Here is a 23714-nt window from a genome sequence, read left to right on the forward strand (position 1 = left end):
CTTTTTGCATTTAAAAGCGCGGAAAGAGCTAAGAGTGTCAATTTATATGTGACTACTCATTGGTACTGTGATTATGGTAATGCAAAATATTATCCAGTAGCAAGAAAAAATTGTAGTATACTGATTAATATATTTCTTTCGTTCATCGAGTTCAACCAATACCCTAGTTTACCTTTTAGGGTATTCTGTTTAAAAAATACTAGTATAACTTTAGAGCTGCCCTGATAAGCGATGATAGAGCCCACTTCATACTATACAATAAAGCGATTGAAATGGAAATTCGAGTAGAGGGGCCAGGTACCTTGCTTGTGGCATATGCGCCTTCCAAAAAAGACCCTTTAACTATATTGTCAGCAGTCTACCACCCAGGATAAAGCTTTTAATGGACAAAGAGACTAAGTAGAGTCTGGCACGATGCAAAATACCCTTTCGCTTAGGTTAAGAAGCCAAATAAATCCCCCATACACCAGGCAATTCCTATGGCTACCACTTCTATCAAAAAAATTAGTGGAATATTATTCCAATTTCTCAATAAGGTGTAGCAAAAAAGGAGAAGGGATTTTTGGACTTACAAATATACGGTGAAGTTATCAATAGCGCAAATAACAATCCATAATGTTTATTATACCTGTAGTTAAATATTAACCGCCGATTGCGAATGAGGAAATAATATTGCTCCCTAATAGGCAGGGAACGAAAAGGATGCTCGCCAAAGAAATTAGAATGGTTTCCGTTTGGCCTTTGGTTAGAATGGAATCGAAATGCCGACCAAAACGCCAGCAGTGGTGTGTACGTATAGAGGGGCGTAGTCTTTACCAGGGTTTTACAATGGAGTGCTTCTAGCGATTTCCGACGCCAAAAATGCTGAGAAGGTTTGGGGTGAAAATACATCGTTTGAATTGGTGATTTTTTTGCTATCAGAAGAAAATAAGAGTCATTAAACCAGGATAAAACTCACACACGTAAGCAATATGGATAATACAAAAGATGAATGCTCTGAATGAGATAAAAGTAGGAAATATGGTGGACTTTCCCATTCCCATTGCCTTGCTTTCCTTTGCATCCAAACAGCCCTGGTTCCTTCGTTTTCCCTCTTTGCCGTCCCTCATCTTTTAGACGTAACCCATCCCATCCTTCTCCTGCTGCATTACGGATCACCCCACACTCTACTCCCGACCCTCGCCCCCTTCCTTGCAATAGTCGGCAGAAAACCACTCCCCTTTCAAAACCAGCTCGCACAATACCTCTCCCCAAACTCCATTCTCGCCTCTCCGGAAGGATTCCCACCCTTCTGCCTCCTCCTTATTTCCCTGGCCAAAGATGAGTTTCCATATTTCCACCATGCCCAACGACTGCCATATATTTTCCCTCGGCCCCTCCTTCATTACTAGGGGATTTCCACATCTTCTACCCCATCCGTTTTAGAATGAGAGAAGATCGAGGGATCCGGTGGTACAGACGGTTGACGCACGTGAGCGTGGGGTAAGGTAAGGTTCAAATGGATATAGTCGGAATGGCTATGCCACGATTTTATTTTCTTGAAGTTCCAATTCCGCTGCATTTTTTTTGTTATATGAATGATTTCTTTCCTAGTACCTGATTTACCGAAATTTTCTCACTGATGCCACGATGGAAGTGTTGTCAGTTTGAATAATTCATTAAGGAATACATGTAAATATTAGGGAAATTATTAACTTAAGAAAATTAACAGTTGAAACCTGTTTCACATTTGGAAATATCACTCCTGGATTGAAGGAACACTATCACGAAAATCGAACGAAAACGCAAGAGCTATAAATCCTCGGAATGTAATTCAACCCAGACTATTAAGGTCTGCTCCTAAAAGTGAATTAGGATGAGCAATTCTTCTACCAAGACGTGCTAAGAGGTTTCCTCAGCTGCGAATTTATCGTAACGCGAAATGGTTATTTAAATGTTTTCATAATTATTAAATGGTAATGCAATAGCATCCTTTTCATATATACTTTTTCAAATAGGCCCAAATTTAGAAGTTACCTGTAATGTTTAGAATATATGCTTCCAATACAGCAAATTAAGTTACAAATAACTATAATCCATGATATAAAATAATTAAAATTAATTAATAATCATATAAAATAATTTAATATTGATAGTACTTGAAGCATTGAACAAAAAATCTTAGTATTACAACAGCAATTCATAGTTTATCAAACTATTTCGATAGATTATATACTTTCAATTTTCTTTAGGTTCATTGTTAATTTTTAGGTAAATCTAAAATGTTAGCATTTATTTACGTTTTGTATGGAACATAAAATTTCAGGAAATTTCAGATTTCAGGAAAAGTATTGCATTCGAGAAAAATATATCCATAAAGAAAAACTCTGGAGTTAATTGGTGCACAAGTTGTATTAACAATGTATCAGTTGACGCAAAATTCAATAAAAACAAATTATGCAAAATTTTCCCAGATCACGCAAATGCGTGATCTGGGAAAATTTGAAACTACAAATATACGTATTTGTAAAGTCTTCTAGGTTAATGTAAATATGTTCAAAATGACAGTTGATACCTGTCTGAAAGTAAAATGGATTTTACTGGTGACTAAATTTTTGCGCAAACATCAAATGAAATAAAATTTTATTCTATCGGCGGAGAAAGATGGTGTAATCTACAGTTTGCTCCTCTAAATATTAGTGAAAGAGAAACAGCCTAAAATATAGATACTGGCGGCAATACAGCTATGCTAATATTTACAATCATAATATTATAAAAAAAACCATAAACACAGTAATCAACCCCAAGGTCGGTTTAGTAGGTGATGGTAGAGATCACTCAGTACTAAGCCCTATACGGCGTGTGAAAATTCACACATCAGGGTAGGGGGGCCAGTTCCTTTCCCTGTGCCGGTTATGGTTTCCCAGGAAGACCTGGTACCCGAAAAATCACATAGCTTGGGTAGAGCTGCAGGTGCCCAGAGTGCCTTGCCCGGGAATCGAACGCGGGACCCTCCGGTCAGCAGTCCAACGCTCTACCCACTGGACTACCGCGACCATAATATTATATTTACTATATATTCCAACGCTGAGGTTCGGATAGCAGTAAACTTCACGAAAATGTCCCAGATATTGGGAAAATTGTACGGCTTGAAAGCTAGGGATGAATTGGGATGTGATCAACGTAGTTATGTCCCTTTAACATACATGTAAATGGATAAATGAAAATAATCGCAATTAATTTTGCAAAGTTCTACAGATTTAGTGAAATTATATTGATTAATACAAACAATAACTGTCGAATGGACTTAAACCTATATGGTTTTAATTAACAATTTTCTCATCGAAGGTAAATAAAACGTTTAAGGCAAGAGTGGGGATTGTGACAAAATTTGACTGAAACCTGCCACTAATGTGACTTGAAAAGCTAACATATCCACCTCGCTAAATACTCTTAATTGCAATCCCTTTTTTATCTTGTTTAAAGAAAATTAGCTTCCACTTCATTATGAGCTGCATACGGGTACTTAAGTTAGTTACGATAGCTCGCAGTTATATTAGTGAGCGTAATAAGTAAATGTCGATTTATAAATTATTAGAAATACACTTTGACGTTATTTAAGTTTAAGTACCCACCAAGGCTAAAATATCAATAAGAAATCTGTAATGTACATTAATGAAGTTCTTTTCCTATCGAACAACTATATGAGTAAAAAAGATTTCTTTAAGAAACCAAGTTCCTGTCAAATACATGATGTAACATCTAAAAAAAAATTTTTTTTAGCTAAAACATTTTCTCGGCTATCATTAATTCATCAAAAATAACAATTAGTTTTTGTCTATATTTTATGGTGAATCGTTCATAGAGTTCGAAGATAATTAAGATATATAAATATTATATTTCATTGAAATGTTTGGGATGACTATAGGACGTAATGGAACCACAAGATACTTGAAATGTACAATATTTCAACTTGTCCTTATAATCAAAACTGTAAAGCAAACCAAAAATATCTTGAAGCTGCATGTAACTCATTGAATTTTTTTTCAAGTTTTGGCTACCTATTGTTGGGTACGCAAGTAGGTTGAACATGGACAAGTACTTCACCTAACACCAATTGATCGTTTATCCATCCTAACGTGATCCTATTTAATTATTTTTATCTATCCTGAAAAAATTATGCTTTTTTGGAATAAATAATAAACATCATTGTACATATCCTACACCTCATTCGTATTAAAATCAGAATCCATCGTAAGATCGTCGTGACTCCTATCGGGAATGAAAACGTAAAAAATTATCAACTGCCCGAAAACCACCCTGGGGCTCCCATACAATAAAAAACAACGCTATCATTAACTCTATATCTCCCTCGCCTTCTCTTTACATTCCCTGAACCCATCATCTACGGGGTCTTTCCATCACCCATGTCACACTCTCCCCATTGGGGTCGAACAAGTATCCCTGCCGGCACCCCTCATACAAAACTCTCCGAGAAAGCTTCTTTTCATATTTGCCGCCTGTTCTACCCTTCCACAATCCTTTTTGCCACCTCCTTCCACCAACTTTGACACTTTTCCCCTCACAGATCTCCAACTAGAGCATCACCCCATCCCAACCAGCCTTTTTACCCACCCCCTGAACCTCGCTCGCACTATACCCGAGACTCCCTCAACCCCCCTTTCGCCCACCCACAGTGTCCCTTCGTATCATTCCATTCATCTTAACTTTCGCCTTAAACTCCCTTCTTCTTCTCCGTCCGTCCCTCTCAACCATCTCGACCCCACTCCCTCGCCACCGACTCTTCTCTATACACGCACTTCTGCGCACCATAAACCTCCGAACCTTGATAGGGGAGGTAGGAAGGGGGGATGAAGGGGGTAGGATGGGTGGAAGGGGGAGGACAGAGTTCTGCCTTCCAGAAGAGACTTTTCATTCCCCCCAAGCTTCCTGTTCCAACTCCTGGGCTATTCTCTCTCACCTTACACACCTCTCCCATCCCCCCGTTACGCCCACCAATCCTTGCCTTGGTCGCATCCCTATATCCCTCAAGTCATCTTCCCTACTTCCGAAGGAGAAGTCCTCCGTCTTTCCTTTTTCCACAACTCCTCTAACTCCTTTAGCTCCCTCAACCGAACGGGATTCCACCACATTCCATCTCTCCCCGCCTCCCCGAGCTACAACCTCAACAAATACCCCTCTCCGCTCTGTGCGCGCCTTCTATCGATTACACCGTGCTTCATGATAGAGAACCGGAGACAATTTTTGTCAACCAATCCTGCTTTTTTTGGTATTGTATTTTCACCGGTCTTTTCTCCCTTGTTTTAAAGAAACGTGTGGCCTATATTTTCAGGCATCGAATAACCTGATAACTCAAAATAAACTAAACCCTTCATCAATTCCATACACAATCTCTCTCTATTAATCACGTCCAACATTCCTATTCTTTTCATCCACTTATAAAGCTTGCGTAATATCTTCCCAAGGTATTTAATATTCACATTAAACTTTATATGCTTACGAAAATTTCCATCGTCTTAGACACCGTTTACTACAGTATTACCATGCAAAAAACATTAATTAATTGTAATTAGTCAATTACCTAGATGGTCGCAATTGTAAATCTCTCCAATTTCTGAAAAGGATTTTAAATCTTGATTAGATGCTTTTAGTGGCGACGACTACCAGATGTGGTAAGTTTTGCCATTAAGTCATGTGGGTAATTTGATAAAGAGTTAGGACGTTCAGTGAATGGGGGAAGGGTGGCGAGATACCGGACATCGGTATTAGCCTACTTTTAACGAAAGGCACCAAAGGTCAACAGGTAAAAGCCTCATCCGATGGATGGCACAATCCACTCGAAATACTCTTTGCAAAATACCACTTACAATCGGGATACCAATAAAGTACCACCAGATTTCGAATCCAGAATCTAGGGCGGGAAAACATAAGCTACCACACTAAACCAGTATCTAAGTATCGTATACAAATACTGAAAATCAATGAAGTTGTAACTAAATGTCGATATGATTTATATTTACTAAATATATGATGTAGTTATCGTAAGTATCTTCATATCAATTTAACAGAGATTTCCAAAGATTCAAGTGTTCTAGTGATCGCTTTAATGATGTTGACTTTTTCATTACATTTGCCATTTACTCAACATGGCCACACGCTACGCATAATTTCCCTTAAAAATATTGTTTCCTAATATTTTTATGAATTATTACTAGCTAAGCACATAAATTACGAAATATTTTTAGTGTAGAAATATAAGGAATAGCCCTTACTGATATAATTACCATTGCATATTTTTATCCAATCGATTATCTCAGAAATGTCTTAAAATTCAGGTCACTTCACTCATCATAAAGTTCATGATAACTTATAAATGAATTTTAGAGTTATGAATAATAAATATAATTTTTTTTTGTTCATCTTTACCGTCTCTCATCATGCATACATCCACTTTGCTCTTCCTTTCATCTTCAAGGGTTGATATCCGCCATCTTAAAATGTTCCTCCGCTTTCGTCAAATAACGATTTATTTAAATTAATTAGGTTGCTTCAATTTGGCATGCAATGGCTGAATTAATAATTTGTTTTTGCTCAAACATACTACATAAAAAATTGTGAAAAAAGTATGATAATGAAATATCTATACATAATCATAAAGGCGTTTTACCAATAAAAATAAAGGTAAGAGACTTCTACGTACTTCTACGTAGAGTTTTTTGATTGTATTTCCGTGAACATGCCATAAGATACCCACATAAATACGCTTTTCATGAATAAATGCAGAATACTTCATCATTTGAGGAGCAGATAATCTGGAAATGTATTGAAATGTAATGAAATAATTGACTTTGTAATTCCACACAATTTATTTAAAAACACACGACCCAGGTTTCGACGTTGAACGTCATCATCAGGTGGTCCTCATAGAAGCACGCTGGCTATATATACCTTCTGATCATAGGAGGGGGGGGGTTGGTCAGAGAGGGAGGTCGGAGGGGTAAAAAAGGTTACAATGTAGCTGGGAAGAAAAGAGAATTACATTTTTGATTTAGAAGAGTGGTAGGTCTAGGAGTGGGGATAAATTATAAAAATAAATAAATTTTAAATAAAGTGTGTGGAATTACAAAGTCAATTATTTCATTACATTTCAATATGTTATGCAAATTCCACAAAGTTACGCCTGAGACAACAAATTTTGGAAATGTATTATTAAATGTGAAGAAATGAATTAGACGTTGAAAGAATATGTGATACAAAAGTAAATGTTCCATCTACATCTTAATTGTTATAATTATATATAAGAGTTAGTGTTTATTTTCAGTGAGCATAAAGTTACCCTGTTACTTGCATTTATCTTTATTCATGCATCTGTTAAACAAAGTCTTTTTTTAATGGGCGAGATTAAGACTATAATGTGAATTCTTCTATCTAACCCCTGATTAATTTAGTGAGTTATTTTGATTACCAGCGTTTAAAATATGATTTATATTCATAAAACTTTAAAAATGTAATTAAAAGCCCTTAAACAATAAGTAACCCTTATTTACCCCAATGACTTAGCGGATTTCCACAGTTCACCGGCAGAGGGGCTAAAGGCACCGCCTACATTCTTTAGCAACAGTACCATGAGCTATATACGGAATGATTGGTAAATTTGGGTTTTTTTCGCAATAGATGACCATTATACGCATGTCATAGTGCGCATTATAGCAGTCTAGTGTTTTTGATTGATTCCAAAAATGCAGAGAACATGTAGTAACTGGTAAAAAGAAGGAACTGTTGAAACCATAACACGTTAAGTGTTAGAGAGCGTTTTTTGAATATATAATGATCGAAGATGAATTTACATTATTTAATTGATTTAAAGACAATGACCATTAAGTCAAGAGCCAGTTCTTTCTGGAGCAGCAAAGCAAAAAAACGCTGGCTACGCATAATTATAGCGGCAAGAAATGAAATGTCAATACTGTTTTCGGCTTGCACGTGCGTGTACTAGCGTTCACGTTAGTCCAACTGCTTGGCTATGTGAAGACATGCCATTCTGGCTGGGAGCGTATTATATACTGTGATTAAAAATATTAATATTATACCACTGCGATTGCAGTAGCATACTATTATAAAGGGCTTGATAATTGAAAGCATAATTAAATATTTTAATAAGGCAAAATACAAGCAGAGGCTGAGACAAAAGGAATTTTCCAGAACAGAAATATATATATATATATATATATATATATATATATATATATATATATATATATACATAACTTAACCTATTTCATACAGATGTAAGAAATAAGTACTAGTTACTATTGTTAAAAAAATAATTGACTATTTAATCATCTCAAACGATGGACAATTCTTTCAAACTTTTAATATTCACATAAATATCCTCTTAAAGATTTACTTCTTCTTAGCTTACCCTTCTCCATGCAAAGTATGGCAACATTTCTTCTAAAATCAAATAAAATATGTTTTGCATCGCTCACATGCTCCTTTTTACTCCATACGCGACCTCATGAAATGAATAAATAAACCGGTTGTTCTTGGAAAGGTACTCTAAAATATCGATACCTTTAATTAAATCAAGGCCTTTGAGACCGAGGAATCAATATTGTACCTGAGTTGATTCAGGAGTATATATCGATACTTCATTCCACACCAGTGGTTCCCTCAGAGACCTTTGCCTCTTAGTTAAGAGCAGTGCCTAAATCTGGTTCCCGTACAAAAGAAATATGAGAACGTTTGGTCCCTTTCCCAAAGCTGCGCCATACTGTTCAAACAAGAGGGGATTTATCAGCTACTGCCGGATGATATTTGGGTGGCATTTACGCGTAATAAGAAAGGAGCAAATATGTTTTGCTCTCAAATTAATTCTGGGAATAAAAAAAAGGAACATCAGAGAAATGAAGAGAGAAGGGGTGGGACATGCACGCATATGTAAACAGGGCATTGGCTGCCGTTATTACCGGTCAATTTTATATGTATATATATATATATATATATATATATATATAACACAAATAGAAAAGAATAGACACATATAAAAGAACACTTACACGGTAAATTGTTCGAGCTTTCGGCCCTCTCAGGGGCCTGCTTCAAGAGAGACTGCAGTCTCTCTTGAAGCAGGCCCCTGAGAGGGCCGAAAGCTCGAACAATTTACCGTGTAAGTGTTCTTTTATATGTGTCTATTCTTTTCTATTTGTGTTATGTTGTGTCAGCCAATTATTGTGCCGCTCGTATGAGTTTTTCCGTACAATCGTTATATATATATATATATATATATATATATAGCATATATATATATATATATATATATATATATGCTATATATATATATATATATATATATATATATGCTATATATATATATATAGCATATATATTTTATATATATGCTATATATATATATATATATATATATATATATATATATATATATATATATATATATATATATATATATATATATATATATATATATATATATATATATATATATATATATATATATATACACACGGGGTCCGTACAATATGTATCTTGACTGGCTTGCTGTAGCCTCAACTGAGAAACGGATGGGATACCAACCGGTCAGCTCGGTAAAGGGGTCCTCCACCACTCAGGCGCACTTTATTTTAGTCTCCGGGCATGCATTGAGACAGGATGTGGATTTTGTGACTGTGATTGTTTGTTGTGTCGTCGCGACAGCATAGAGCGCACCATCGAGCGCACCATCAGCGCTACGCTGTGAAGTTTTTTGCGTTGAACTCGGGGACACCGCGTTGGAGACCCTTGAACTCATTTAACAGGCTTATATGGATGTTGCCCAAAGCCGCACAAGAGTTTTTGAGTGGCACAACATTTTTAAGGAAGGCCGGAAGCTTTTCAAAAACGAGCACCGCGTCGGGTGCCCGACGACCGCTCGAATCCATAATCAGGTGGCCAAAGTGAAAAAGTTTTGGACTCTGACAGGCGTTTAACCATCACCCTTATCAGTGAGGTGACCGGCCTTTCAGTCGGAACCGCCCACACCATTGTCATAGAGGATCCTGCGATGAGGAAAGTGTGCGCGAAGCTAGTGCCGAAAGTCTTGAGCGAGGAAAAAAAACTTGTTCGGGTGGAAATTTTACAAGAAATATTTGACTGCGTCCAGGAAGATGAAGATTTACTCCACAAAGTTATCACCTCAAATGATAGCTCAATAGAATCTCAAAGGATACCCGTTCGACTTGGTCGGGGCGGTTCAAGCGGCGACGACAAAGGCTCTCAACAGTATTCCGGAAGCCGACTTCTAGCGGGCTTTTGACGTGCGGCAGACGCGCCGAACTAAGTGTATCGTTGCAGGAGATATGTACATTTAAGATAATTACGTAACAGAAATTGCAATAAAATTTTGATATACACACACGAAAAGCCGCTATATGGCGAAAAATATTCATTTTCATGGAAATAGATATAAGGAAAATGTATAGGGACATACATAAAGGACGAACACAGGAGAGGTGGGGAAGGTGGAATCGAGCAGTTCACAAGTGCAAACATATAGTATTTCCTTGACCGGGACTTGAACACCAGATCTTTCGTCTTGCCGATGCTCTAATCATTTGAGCGATCGAGGAAACGTAATTCACACTATAATCTGCTAGTGGTTTATGCAACCAAGTTCCCCGATTCTTTTGCCAAGAGTTGGCGTTATGGAGCTGTAAAACCCACCGAAGGAGAAGTAGACGACACAAGAGGAAAATATAGTATGAAATCATTCATACAAGGTAATAAAGAATAGGAATAGAGCTTTTCATGGCAAGCATAGCCAGATGAAAGGGACGAGCTAAATTCTGGAGAACAAATATTCATATACATGGAAATCCTTTTGTAATTCTTAAATAATCTTTCTGAACTCTTAGGGTAATTCTTAAGTAATCTTTACTGTCAAAACATTTCATCTGGAACGTATAAAATAACAAACCTCTAAAATGAAGACATTATTCTGACTTTTCCAAGCTTTATATACGTATTATAATTTATCCGTCCTCAACATGGTCCTACCATACCTTCCAGTTCAGTACCTCTCCCGCGATCAAGTACCCCACACACGAACCAGCGGCTCGTGTTTCACAGTGAAAAAAACTCAAATTTGTGTATATCACTTGGTCGTGAAACAAATAACTATGGTGGATCCTAGTTACCTTCTTCAATAGCGTTTTTAACGTGACACTGTCACTCATATGGCCGCCCTACTACGGGCGGGCACCTTTTCAGCCGCCTCACTGTGGAAAAGTGGAGTGACATCTTCCTTTATTGAGTATTATTTGGGCTTTGATTTTTATACCAAATTTTTATTCCCTCTCGGTATCACCTCTTTTAAATAATTTGTAATAAAAGCCAATTACTCCTTTACGTAGTATGTTTCATTAACGTTCTAATAAAACTTAAATGAGTTAAGGCCTAACAATGTAAATCGTTAAAATTAATGAGATTTGAGGAAATGGGTGACGATTGCATGAATGATAATACCGTGAAGTCGTTACGGGATACATTGAACATATATGAGCTCAAGGAGTCATAATTTTCGGCAGTTAAAACGCGGGGAAGTTAGAATTTCCAAATAAATATGCAGTATTACTGAAAACGCAAGGGTACGGTAAATATGTTTAACTGTTATTACTGAGTTTACGGATAATATTTCCTCAAATAGCACTTAAAAATTTCCTTTTGAAGAAAAATCATTATAGCTAATCTAGAAACGTACACATACACCAATTTATTATACAGGTTAATCGACATTTTGCGGATACCGAAGATAATGCTCAGAGCTTTATAAATAAAGGGGCAATGTTAAGAATATGGTTCACATTTTTACAAAATGACGAGTGATAATCAATACTTCAGTTTGCTTTTAGCCAAGGAACTTCCCTTGGTTAATCGTTATTTTAGCGTTCTGAAAGGAGGAACTCGCGGAAAATAATCCTCAAAATTCAAAATCTCCTCATATTATCAGGTGTTTGAAAGAGAACTCAAACACTTCAAGCCAAAATACTTCATTTATTATTTACAAATGCGCCACTACCGCAAGTGCGTTCACGTAAACCCACACACAACCGCATGTTCACATAGAACTTTCACCAAATCCATATAACTCCTGCAGTTAGCAAATATTCCTTTCCAGCCTTCGTGCGAGCCCACCCCAATCCACTGCTGCTTATGGTATTTCCCCCCACTCCCTCTTCTCCGTAAGAGCCTCATATACTACTTTCACCTACTCACCTAATAAAACACGTTCCCAACTGGTGCCCTCTCCCATTTGAACCTTCAAAGAATTGAATTCAAAGACTTATCCCATTTTCCCAAATATACCCATAATCACACCAATATGTTCCAAATTACTGCAACGTTTCTCTCTTTCCATTAAGTTGCGCAGTGAAAGAGAGAGAGGGCGGAGGTGGAAAAATAATTCCTGCATATCTCAATATCAAAGAAATGAATAAATAGGGCGATTCAGCAGGCACACAGAGGAGGAATAATTGATAACAGAAATATTTTCAGCAGCTTCAATGCATTGGTTGTGGCCACTTTGCCCCCGGAGGACCTTGAGCAATTAGATGAAACACTTAATTCAAGGAAAAAATACTGACGTAAAAATAGCTGTCCACATATAATAGTGTACCAAGTTGACTAGTAGCAAGCATCGGGTAACTTAATAAAAATAAATACCATAGTTATAGCTTTTCTGAAATAAGCACACGGATCACACAAAAAGTGTGTCGGTATTTTACGTACGACATCTTTGATGCATGTAACCACCGAAACGGAGAAGCAGTCATCAAACCACAATCAATCTTCTGATTACTGCTTCTCCGTTTCGATGATTTAAAACCTTCCCAAATCTGCTTGTATAATACAGGTGAGAACCCGCAAGATGGCGCATATCTGGCTGACCCAGTCATTTAAACCGCCCGGCTGAACCAAGCCCACTGAATACTACATATGGCTCCCTACATATCCCCTTCCGCCCCATTTTTCATTTCCCATTGGTATCTTACCCCTCCTTCCCTCACCTCTTCCCCGCACATCAAAACGTCAAAACAACATATTGCGAGTGCCCTTTCATTTTGTCTCTACGGTTTAAAAATCTAAATGTGCTTTTATATGTTTGTGCAACACCGAAGGTCGTTTCATTTTATAGATATATATATATATATATATATATATATATATATATATATATATATATATATATATATATATATGTATATATATATATATATATATATGTATATATATATATATATATATATATATATATATATATATATATATATATATGTGTGTGTGTGTGTGTATATATATATATATACACACGCACACATATAATGATTAATATTTATCATTGTATTTTATTAATGTGAAGACAAAATACCGATGCGCTTCCGTAGGTGACGGTGAACTGTCAGAAACGATTAACAGATCTATAATTAGATTTTGAAGGAGAAAAAAACATTCACAATGATTTTTTAAATGATGTAATTCGATTAATAAATATTTAAATTAAATAAATGGGCATTCATTAATTGAAATCCCTTTTATATGTTAATTGAGAATATATTTGAGCTTACATTTTAATGCGGCGCCCTAAAAACGAATAAATTTAGCGATTATTTTCATCATTTAGAAATTTCCAAATTTAAAGAATTCTTTCTTGGGCAATATTTTATATCTCTTGAATTCTCACGTAATAACATCTTAATTTATTGATCTTTGATTTATTTATCGGTGTAACTTTTAAAAAATTTCCACATGAAATTTTCAATCTGGTTTCTGACAGAAAATACTTCCATATACTCAATAACTCTTGTGCCAGGGTTTAAAATACACAGAGATCGTTACAGAGAAAAATATAAATACTCCTTCTCCAACCATGAGTGGAAGATTCTAGTACGTACGGTAGCAGTGGGTGGAAAGGTAAGAGAGATGAGTCGGCGGTGGAAGAAAAGGAGGAGAAATGAGAGGTACCCAGAAATGAGTCATGTCCTTGGCGTTGATGTGTGCGTGTCTCGTGCGGAAAGTAGTTCTATTGTGTTGCGTTCGGATGCTAGGACAGTTGACAAATTTACCACACCTACTCCCATTACTTCCCTCCGAGACCTCTTTTCACCCCACATCCTGAACTTCCTTTTGGGGTCGCACGACAGAAAATGAAAGGAATTGTGGCTCTGAGTTTGGGATGAATAGGTGCGTGAGAAAATTTCTTTGAGGAAAGAGTTTCTCATCAAATTGGATAATAACTCAAAATAGATTAAAAGGACACATGAGCGTGTTGAGCTTAATTGTCAATCATGCAAACACAAACAGCTCAAAAGTGTGAAGTGAGAAAACGGGATCTAACACCTTCCTGCAGAAAAGGGTAACCTGATCTTTTAATATTTATCAAGTCTGAGACAGAAGGATTTGAAATAACCGGAGACAAAGTTACTGTTTTCATACCTTTTCACAAGAGTGGAGCGTAAGTTGTGCGGATATGAAAAAAGGCTTTTCAGAAATTGAAGTGATTGAAGTTGGCAAGTGATATTGTTATTTAGGGATTTTTATGTTTGCCGACACGGAAAATACCTCGTTTGCTGTATTGAAATAAAAACACAAGTCGTAAATCAATAAATTTTTCTGCCATGGGCTCTTAGTGTAACTGAAGAGTAAAATGGGTGCCAAAAACGAGTGGATGTGTTATTTCTTTTTGTTCATTTTTTATGAATTACAAGAAATGTTATAAGCCTTTTATCATAACACAATGCTAACAATAAAATATACGTTTTTTGAGTAGGCAACAAAAAACTGCAAGCCAATGAGAAGAAATATAACTTAAATTATTTTTACATTCGTTGCACATTTTTACATTATAATTGGGTGTTTGTAAAAAAATTAACAGAAGGAACTACAATATACCTCAGTTCCACGCCGGAAAAATGCACCAATTAATTCCTAAATGGACATATGTTCCGGTTAGTTCAATGATAGTTCTTCTTCTAGCTATGAGATTCTAATCCTACGTCATTAAACTAAGTACTCAAATGTGTTCAGTCCGAAATATCCCGGGAATACTGGTAATAGGCCACTGATGTCAGGTGCACTAAATTAAATATACAACTCAGATAGCAAAAGCTATTGATCAATTGAAAGTTTTCATCACCAAATTAGGAGATGGAGGATGTTCTCATCCAACACTTTGCTATTCACTCATCCCTCCAGCCACATGCTCACTGGCCGATTTATCTCTCTGACCCAGTTCAAAACCACAGAGAGAGAAAAAAATATGGGGGTGAAGAAAGAGATGCCGGGGTTCTCACGGCACTGAATAGCGTCCTGGAATAAGGAAAAAAATAAAATGATCTTGGAAGAAGGTCCTGGAATATATTGAGCAGAAAGGCGATAATGCACAATAAAAGATAAAATCATAAGAAGAAAAAACTAAACTGAGGGTCCTGACATGGCATGTCGGAAGACAGCATTTCAGATCCTTCGCATGATTATTAGAAAATCACCGCAAGAAGACAGCATTATGCCTGCTGATATAGAAAACGATTACATGGCTTGTCGGTAAAAAGTTACTAAATATTAGCTAGACTATGTAAGATAAAGAAAATATGGAAAGAAAACTATACGTAAGTGATGAATCCACCCAAGTAGTACCCAAGTACCCAAGTATATGCCCAAGAATTATTGCCACAGGTTTAAACATTTACAGGGATCGTTTCAGAGATATACAATATTATGCATATAGTAGTATCTCGGAAGTGCTTTGTAGTTGGGAGGTAAGGTGAAACATTGCGTTAGTCAATGAAGCTTTAACAAGAAACAGGAGTTGTGAGTAGGGATGTTAATAAAAGGTTGGTGAAAGCTATGAAATGGGGTGTAGTTAGTTACAGCACGGAAAAATGGTCACTGAAGGAGGGCGATGAAATTCTGAAATGTGGGTGTGGAGAATGATGATGAAGGAAAAATGTACCGAAAGGAAAACAAATGAGGAATTGCTAGGTATGGTGGGGGAGGAGAAGGGATTTTCGGGAGAAATCATACAGATGACGTAGAAATGGATTTAGAGCATTTTGATTGGCAGTGGGATGTTGAAAACTGTCATAGAGCGGAGAATGGCAAGAATAGGGCAGGAATAGGATATGGAAGTTGGATAGAATGAAGGGAGGAAGTAAGTATACAGAGATGAAAGAAACAAAACATTTATTTGTTAGTTGTGCCCATCCAAAACCTAACTTAACTGGTAGATTACCCAACAGTGATATAGAGCTTATTAAGGAATTCTAGAGGTTTACAAAACTTAACTAAGAATCTTCCCAAAATCCTATTATTTTTTTCTACTTTCTATCAGTTTCAAGCTACTTTTGATGTACCTCTATTCATTCTAATTGCTATACATGTGCTATCACCCTTAACATTTTATATTTACGAGTAAATGGGTTTTAAGCAAAAAGTATATACATCCAACACAAATAAGAGCCCGTAATACAACATGAAAATGAATCAGGCATTAGAAAAGCAAAGAGTGTCAAACAAAACCCAGACTTAACTGACCATTCACGATTCTGAAGTATAAAATAATGCGAAAGCAAGATAATGCCATCGAGTCATTAAATAAATTTTAACTCTCATGAACAAATAATTGGAAGCAAATGCAAGGTTTCGTGATGTAAACACAAATACAAAGTGAAATGACAACGACAGCATGGAAGCAATATAGTACAACTAAACCGTCAACAGCCCTTCGTTAGAGTTAAGGGAAGGCACATTTGATATCATATTCCAAGTTAAGATTCGATCGGCTATAAGCTTGGAACCGCCGATTTTAAAGTAGTTTCAGACGATTGCTAAGAGGAATTGAAAATTTCATGTTTTGAGAATTCATCTACTGAAAGCTAAGCACTTGGCTTTAGTTCGCGAGTATCAACTGATGGAGTATAGATGTACCTATGATGTACCTTTTAATTATCCCCAGAAATGTACGATTGTCAGAAAATACTTGTATCAAAGTCGACGAAGCACTTCTTTATGGCTCAATGAATTTCGGAGGATGCGGGATTAAAGATAGGATGAGTATTACAATAGCGTTGCCACCTAAAGTTGAAAACCTGTTTGTACGATTTTGTAACATTTTATAAAGTATAATTCATTTAATTAGGAGTAAAAATAAGGACGGGTTCAAGTATAGTGTGAATTATATAACAGTTAAATGAGAAGATTAATTATCTATCCTCTTAGCCATGATCAGGTCAATTGAGTGGCAAGCGGTTCGTAGTAAATGAATTCAAAGATCACTATTGTTGGTCCTAATTCAAAAACCCAGAAAGTCCTTACCTGGCCAATCAAGGCTTCTTGCAAAAGTGGAATTGGAAGGGGGGTAGTACTACAAGGGGTAGAGAGGTGCAGGTGTAAGTATTTGTTTCGCCAGAATCCATCTATAGACGCAAGACTAGAAAGGTTTTTCGTGAATTTGATGGTTTATCGTGCCGTTTATTCATATTCCCCGGATATTCTAGTGTACTATTATTAAGCAAAATATTATAAGCAAAATAAATTCTCCCAAAACAGTTCACTAAGGTGCAATACCCCATTCTTCAAAGTTAAAAAGAAGATTACAGTGACGAGGGTTATAGTTGAAGGACAACGGTTATGTATGAAGACGTTAGAGAAAAAACTGGGTTTTTTCAGAGGTACTTTGGTCATGGTTAAAGGCGAATAAAACTCACTTCGATGGACCTAATGGAGTTGAATATACGAGGGTCATCCGGAAAGTAGTACCCGTTCGTGCCGCATGAAGTGCTGACGACGCGAGTAGCCGCTGGACGAGGTCAGATAGCTTCAGTGGCTTGTCTGCCTTCTCTGAGCCAAGTTGCGTGACGCTAGCATTGCCTGTGTTGTTTCTGTGATTGTTTACAATGTTTAAAAAAATTGAGAACGCCGCCAGTTGTGAAGTGAGGGCAGTGATTAAATTCCTCAATGCAAGAAACGTTCGCCCATGTGATATTCATCGCCAATTAAAGGAGGTGTATGGAGACAATGTAATGGACGAGTCGTCTGTTCGGCGGTGGTGTCGCAACTTCAACATGGGGAGGGGGAACACACACGACGATGAGCGTTCGGGGAGACCGTCTGTCATTACAGACCAACTGGTGAGCTCAGTTGACGAATTCGTGAGGAACGATCGGCGCGTCACAAATGATGACATCTGTGAGCATTTTCCCAATGTTTCTCGAACAATTGTTCATGAAATTGTTAAACACCATCTGCATTATGCAAAAATTTGTGCAAGATGGGTCCCTCGCGTATCTCAATGAGCTGGCGGCGAAGGACTATGCAGCAGGAATACAGAAACTTGTCACACGTTATGACAAATGCCTTAATTTGCTTGGAGATTATGTTGAGAAGTAGTTTAAAGTATCCTCTTTCAAATAAAATTTTTTATGTTTGTTAATATTTACTTTTGTGTCTTTATTTCACGAACGGGTACTACTTTCCGGATGACCCTCGTAAGTTGATTTACTCAACTTATTATAAAGTTATCATGCGATTTTCACTATTATTTCTCAGGTTTAGGAATGTAACCGGCTATATTTCATCATCTATATGAATGAAAGAAGAATATATTCATTCAAAATTCCAAAAGAATTCAAATTCAACTTGGAGAGTGCCAAATTTGTATTCAAATTATTTTTATAGCTTCTCAAAGTAATAGAATCTCCAATGCCTCGGAAAGTCTTCTCCAACGCACATCAACATTTACGACGGATGCAAATTTCGTGATACCTATAACTTAAGGTTCTCTGAGTTGACATTGGGTGTGTGTCCGTATTTGATGCAGTAATTTCTTGGCATTCATCTTTCCGGAATATTCCGAATAGATTTATTTATTCAAAATCATGTATTTCAGCCATGTGTCAAAGATCCAGCTGTATAGGACGTTGTATTTACTTCTTTCCTAGAAAATCAAGCCTTTAATGCAAAAAAATTAAAAATTTAATATTATACCATGGAAAAAAGTCATGTATTATTCTTTTATTGATTCACCATGGTATTTATGGCTTCGAAATAAAATTTACTCGAAACACCAACCAAACTCCACCAATTACATCTGAATAGTTGCCGAGTGACTTATAATAACTTTTACCCGTGATTCAATCGATATTACGCATGACTAGGAATTTCCTGAAAGCTTTAATGTAAGGAAGAATGGAAAATTCAACAAAGTGATTAGTTTAAGGTGTGATGTGGTGGAATTCGTTCATAGTTAAGAAAAGACAGTAACACTTTTCCACAAGTAAGGTTTAATAGCACAACCGAGTTTCGGTGCATTTTATAATCTTCACCTGAAAATGACGGCCGTACTATTAAACTCAACGAGTAGGAAATTGTTACTATCTTTTCTTTGTAGGGTAATTCAACGCAGCGTAAACAATATACGAGGATGAAGTACATAATTTTGTGACAAGGTCACCCTTACAAAAAACCTATTATGGAGCAATCACGTAAGAACGATTTACTTAGCCATTTTGAAGAAACATTCATTCATTCAACGATCTGTAGGAAAATGCAAAGAGAAAGTAAGGGAGAAATTTGCATCATGAGATTCGTGATTACAATAAACAAAGCTAAAAAACGAAAAAGTACACAGCCGATTAACTTACCTGCCAACCATTTGCCTAAGACAATTATCGAATGAGTAACTAAAGGACGGATTCTTAACTCCCCCTGCGACATTCGTCCTTGGTAGAAGGTAGATGTAAATGAATAACCGTGGAGTAGTTAGAAAAAATAAATTAAAGCCAAGCAATGACATATGAAAAAGATACGAATGTGTGAAGTTATTATTCTGGCTGAGGATGATGATAAGATCTACAAAAAACCAATAGGTATTCCTACTTATACCAGGAGATATTAATTTAATATAGGTGTTAACAAGACAATTCACAACAGGCCCCTGGAACTTAAATAGTTCTCGCTTGAGTTACAAGCATTAGAAAAAAATTCCAGGTACAATGCTCACAATGCATTTGTCCCACTAAATGTTATATACGAAAGAATAAATAAAATCTCTTTCGATGACCAAAATGACACAAATAGGTTTCTTAGAAAAACCTGCTTCCAGATAAGTGGTTCAGGCATTTTACCACTACTCGCGAGAGAAAATCACATTTATTTATTTTGAGAAAAATATCGACCCAACTTCAGGCTCTCCCTCAAGTTCCTCACAACTGACAACTAAGCATATCTTTTTGAAAACCGCCTATTTGGCAACACCGTAACGCCATTTTTCTCATCCTCAATAACTTCTTCCCTCGAACCCTTTCTGCCGGCCCTATTATTCCCTTTTCCGCCTTTTCCCTTGTTCCTCCACCCCTTGTTTCCCGGCCTTTCCCACCCCCCCTTCTCTCTCGCCTTCTCTCCCGGCACGCCCAGAAAATAAAAAAAACACTTTATTTCCTTGGCCCTGCCCAAGCCTTCCATTACCCGGAGAGGACCACCTGTGCAGCCTCTACCTAACTACCTGCTGAATAAAATATGGAATGGTAATTTAATCGATTTCAACGCTCCCTTTCACACTTTCTCATCTTTTTATTTTGCCCTCATCGATTTCCGTTCTCAGAGAGAATGGGAGGGAAGCCAGGGGGCGAGGCAGAAAATTGATAAGGTATTCAAAATTGGATGGGCTTGATTGAAATTGGTGGTGGCAATGTTTGAAGCACTCTCCCATTCTAACTTTTTTTAATGAAATTTAACTCTTCTAACTTATCATTTTTAACAAAACAAAGGAGAATTGAATATGCAAAGTAGCACAAAACAACGGCTACGTATTTCATGTAATAATTCAATACACTTGTAATGAATACCATTTTTGTATACTAATTTTAAAATATTACCTAGATACTAAGAGAATATCTATTGAACTTCTAAAATACAGTTCAGCATCTGAATAAAGATCTAGAATGGATTAAATTATTAGTGTCGTACGCCGAGGTTATTTACGAGGATTTACGTTGAAATTCTGTAAAACGGAGGAAAATATTTCAAAGAAATAGCATTTGCATGTGTTTACTACATTTCAGCCATTTAAAAAGTTTTTGGAACATTTCAGGGCGATATAACTGTATTCATTTTAAATTACCAACCAACTGCTCAAAATGAATTTCGAAATAACGAGGAGAAAAGTTATGCATCGAAAATATAATAATGAACTATCGAAAAATGAATTGAATGCAATATGGCAAAATTAAAAACGGTAACACCAAAAAAATACACAATGAGATGCTCAAATAAAAAATCTGACGCTGAAGTTCATCACTTGCTTCAAAATTTCAAACAAATCATATATTGATTGAATAATTTCAATCATAAGAGAAGTTGACTCGTGACTGCATGAGTCAATGCCACTTGAGTTAATATCTTATTGGCAAGTGATAATAATAAATGTCGCAACATTCATGAGTAACTTGTTAACAGATATAATCGAAATATACATCTTTTATGAAAACTAAGGTTCTTAATAACTGTTAAAGCGTACTGTCAAAGTTATTTTGGTACGGTGTTTTTGGTACCGAGTTTTGAAACAATGCAATTTTGACTGCTTGTACACCAATAATAAAATTATTTTAACAAAAGTTTGTAAGTGCAGCTATTTTAACAATATTTAAACTCTGATGTCAAAGGCTGATTACATCAATTTTTTCGAGAATCATTTGTATTTCTGCAGTATTAATCAATAATGCATGTGGTAGTAGCCACTGCCCTATTGTATATCTACATTGCTAAAAGCTGTATGAAAATAAATTTCGTAATGATAATTTTGGAAAATTACAACGGAAAGATTATTAGTTATCATTGTACTCAATAAAGTGCACTTATGACAAAAGAAAACAAAAATTCAATTAATTTATATTCGGATACACCTTCCTCAATTCTTATTCCCACGCACATTGTATAATTGATCCGAAGAGTTATCTATTCAATATTTACCTCACGAAGATTTTATTTTATTCAACCATCCAATCAATTTAATACACGAAATAGTTTTATTTTTATTCAACAAATCATTGAAATTCCAAAAAATAAACTCCACGAATCCTATGATTACTTATCCCATATATTTACAAAAGACAAGAAAATTATTATATATTTTCTAATGTTCTACTATAATTCAAGGGTATTATGTATAAAAATGATACATTGGTAAGCTTATCAAATCAAAATATCAAAAACCATATGACATCCGGAAGAGAGAGCATTTCGCTTTAGTGTTTTGTCGGTGAGAGGAATATTAACCACTGAATTACAAAAAAATATTAACAATTGAGTTACAATTATTTAACCATGCATAAAATATCATTCACCAAATGACATCTTTACGGAATGTGTTGAAAAATAAATATATTTTTACAAGTAATGGCCGATGTATATGACAAATAGGAACGCTCATTTGGCCTTCCTTTTTTTCTGATTCTTTCATAACTTTTAGTAATTTTCATTTAAATGATAAAACTAACCACTGAGTTGGATTTATTAATTTTAATATGTTTTATTCGAAGGTATCTAAATATTTAGGACAGAATAATTTTCCTCTGTCAATTGTAGCAGGTTCACCGGTGAGGCTGAAGTGGCTGGATGGGAATATCTTTGCCTCACTTTTGCTATCTGTCAAACCTTCGAATACCCAGAGCGTGCCTGAAAGACGCCATGGGGCACACAAAACTGCTCCTAATAGCGACAGAGAGGGGCCATCAGCCCCAAAACGCATTGAGTCACAAAAGGGAAAACCTCTCCAGCCATCCCCGTTTGGCACAAAAGAAAATTTTATCTCTCGCGAACTCCTTCCCACCTAGGAGAGTGGGTAACGGGGAGGGTTTGAAGGAGTGAAAGGTATCAAACACTAGTACACGCTGCGGGTAAAGGGTAATGTGTCCGCTGAGAGAGTGAGAGGAGCCGCATAAGAGAGGCAATAAAACTAGAGCATAGACCACGACGACGGAAGGTAAGAGTGCTACCGCGCAGAGATGGAGTTGACGGGAGGGAATGTAGGGATGGAACTAAGAGAGAGAAAGGTAGATGGAGATACGTTAATGGTCTTGTCACTCACCTGTAAATGGGTGTGCCCAGATCCTCTCGGTACCACAGCACGAGTAGGACAGCATCGCTCTTTTCTACCGTGGAGATGTCGCAAGGAAGGTACACTGGTTCCCCAGCAACGGCCTCCAAATGCAAAATGGACACTATAGGTAAGAGAGTGAAAAAGAAAATTGTTATATATTTGATTTCCCTCATCACTAAATATAATTGATAATTTTTCAATGTGATGATTTCCATGTGGGATATTAAAATCATGATTTTCATTTATTCATTCAGATATATTCCATTATATATGGCAAAACCGAAATTAAAGTGGTAAGAATGAATTAAGAATTATTCTACAAAAATGCGTATTTTTTAATTTTTTAAGAAAATAAGATAAAGACATTTGAAAACATAGTTTTATTTGTAGTCTGTAAATATCTAAAAGTAGATAGGGACGGACAATTTTAAATAGATTCTTCGGCCTCTAAGATTTCAGATGTTCTTGAGAAAAATGCGGATGTCGTTCTTCCAATTTCAATACTCCTTAGCTCTGGGTAAGCCATAGGAAAGCCATACCTAATTTATAAAAAAATCCTCCTTCTTTA

The 23714-nt window shown here is 36.3% G+C and overlaps 1 protein-coding gene across 1 annotated transcript in view; it reads right to left on the reverse strand.

Annotated features, from left to right (window-relative positions):
- Positions 1-23714, reverse strand: part of side-VII (sidestep VII) — a 1496071-nt gene that overhangs the window by 1066123 nt on the left and 406234 nt on the right. Inside the window, exon 2 of the mRNA XM_071598053.1 lies at positions 23135-23267. Coding sequence (XP_071454154.1) covers positions 23135-23267 — 133 coding nt within the window. The remainder of the gene's footprint in view (positions 1-23134; positions 23268-23714) is intronic.

Source organism: Hetaerina americana, unplaced genomic scaffold, assembly GCF_022747635.1.
Source record: "Hetaerina americana unplaced genomic scaffold, ioHetAmer1.1.p SCAF_9, whole genome shotgun sequence".
NCBI lineage: Eukaryota > Metazoa > Arthropoda > Insecta > Odonata > Calopterygidae > Hetaerina > Hetaerina americana.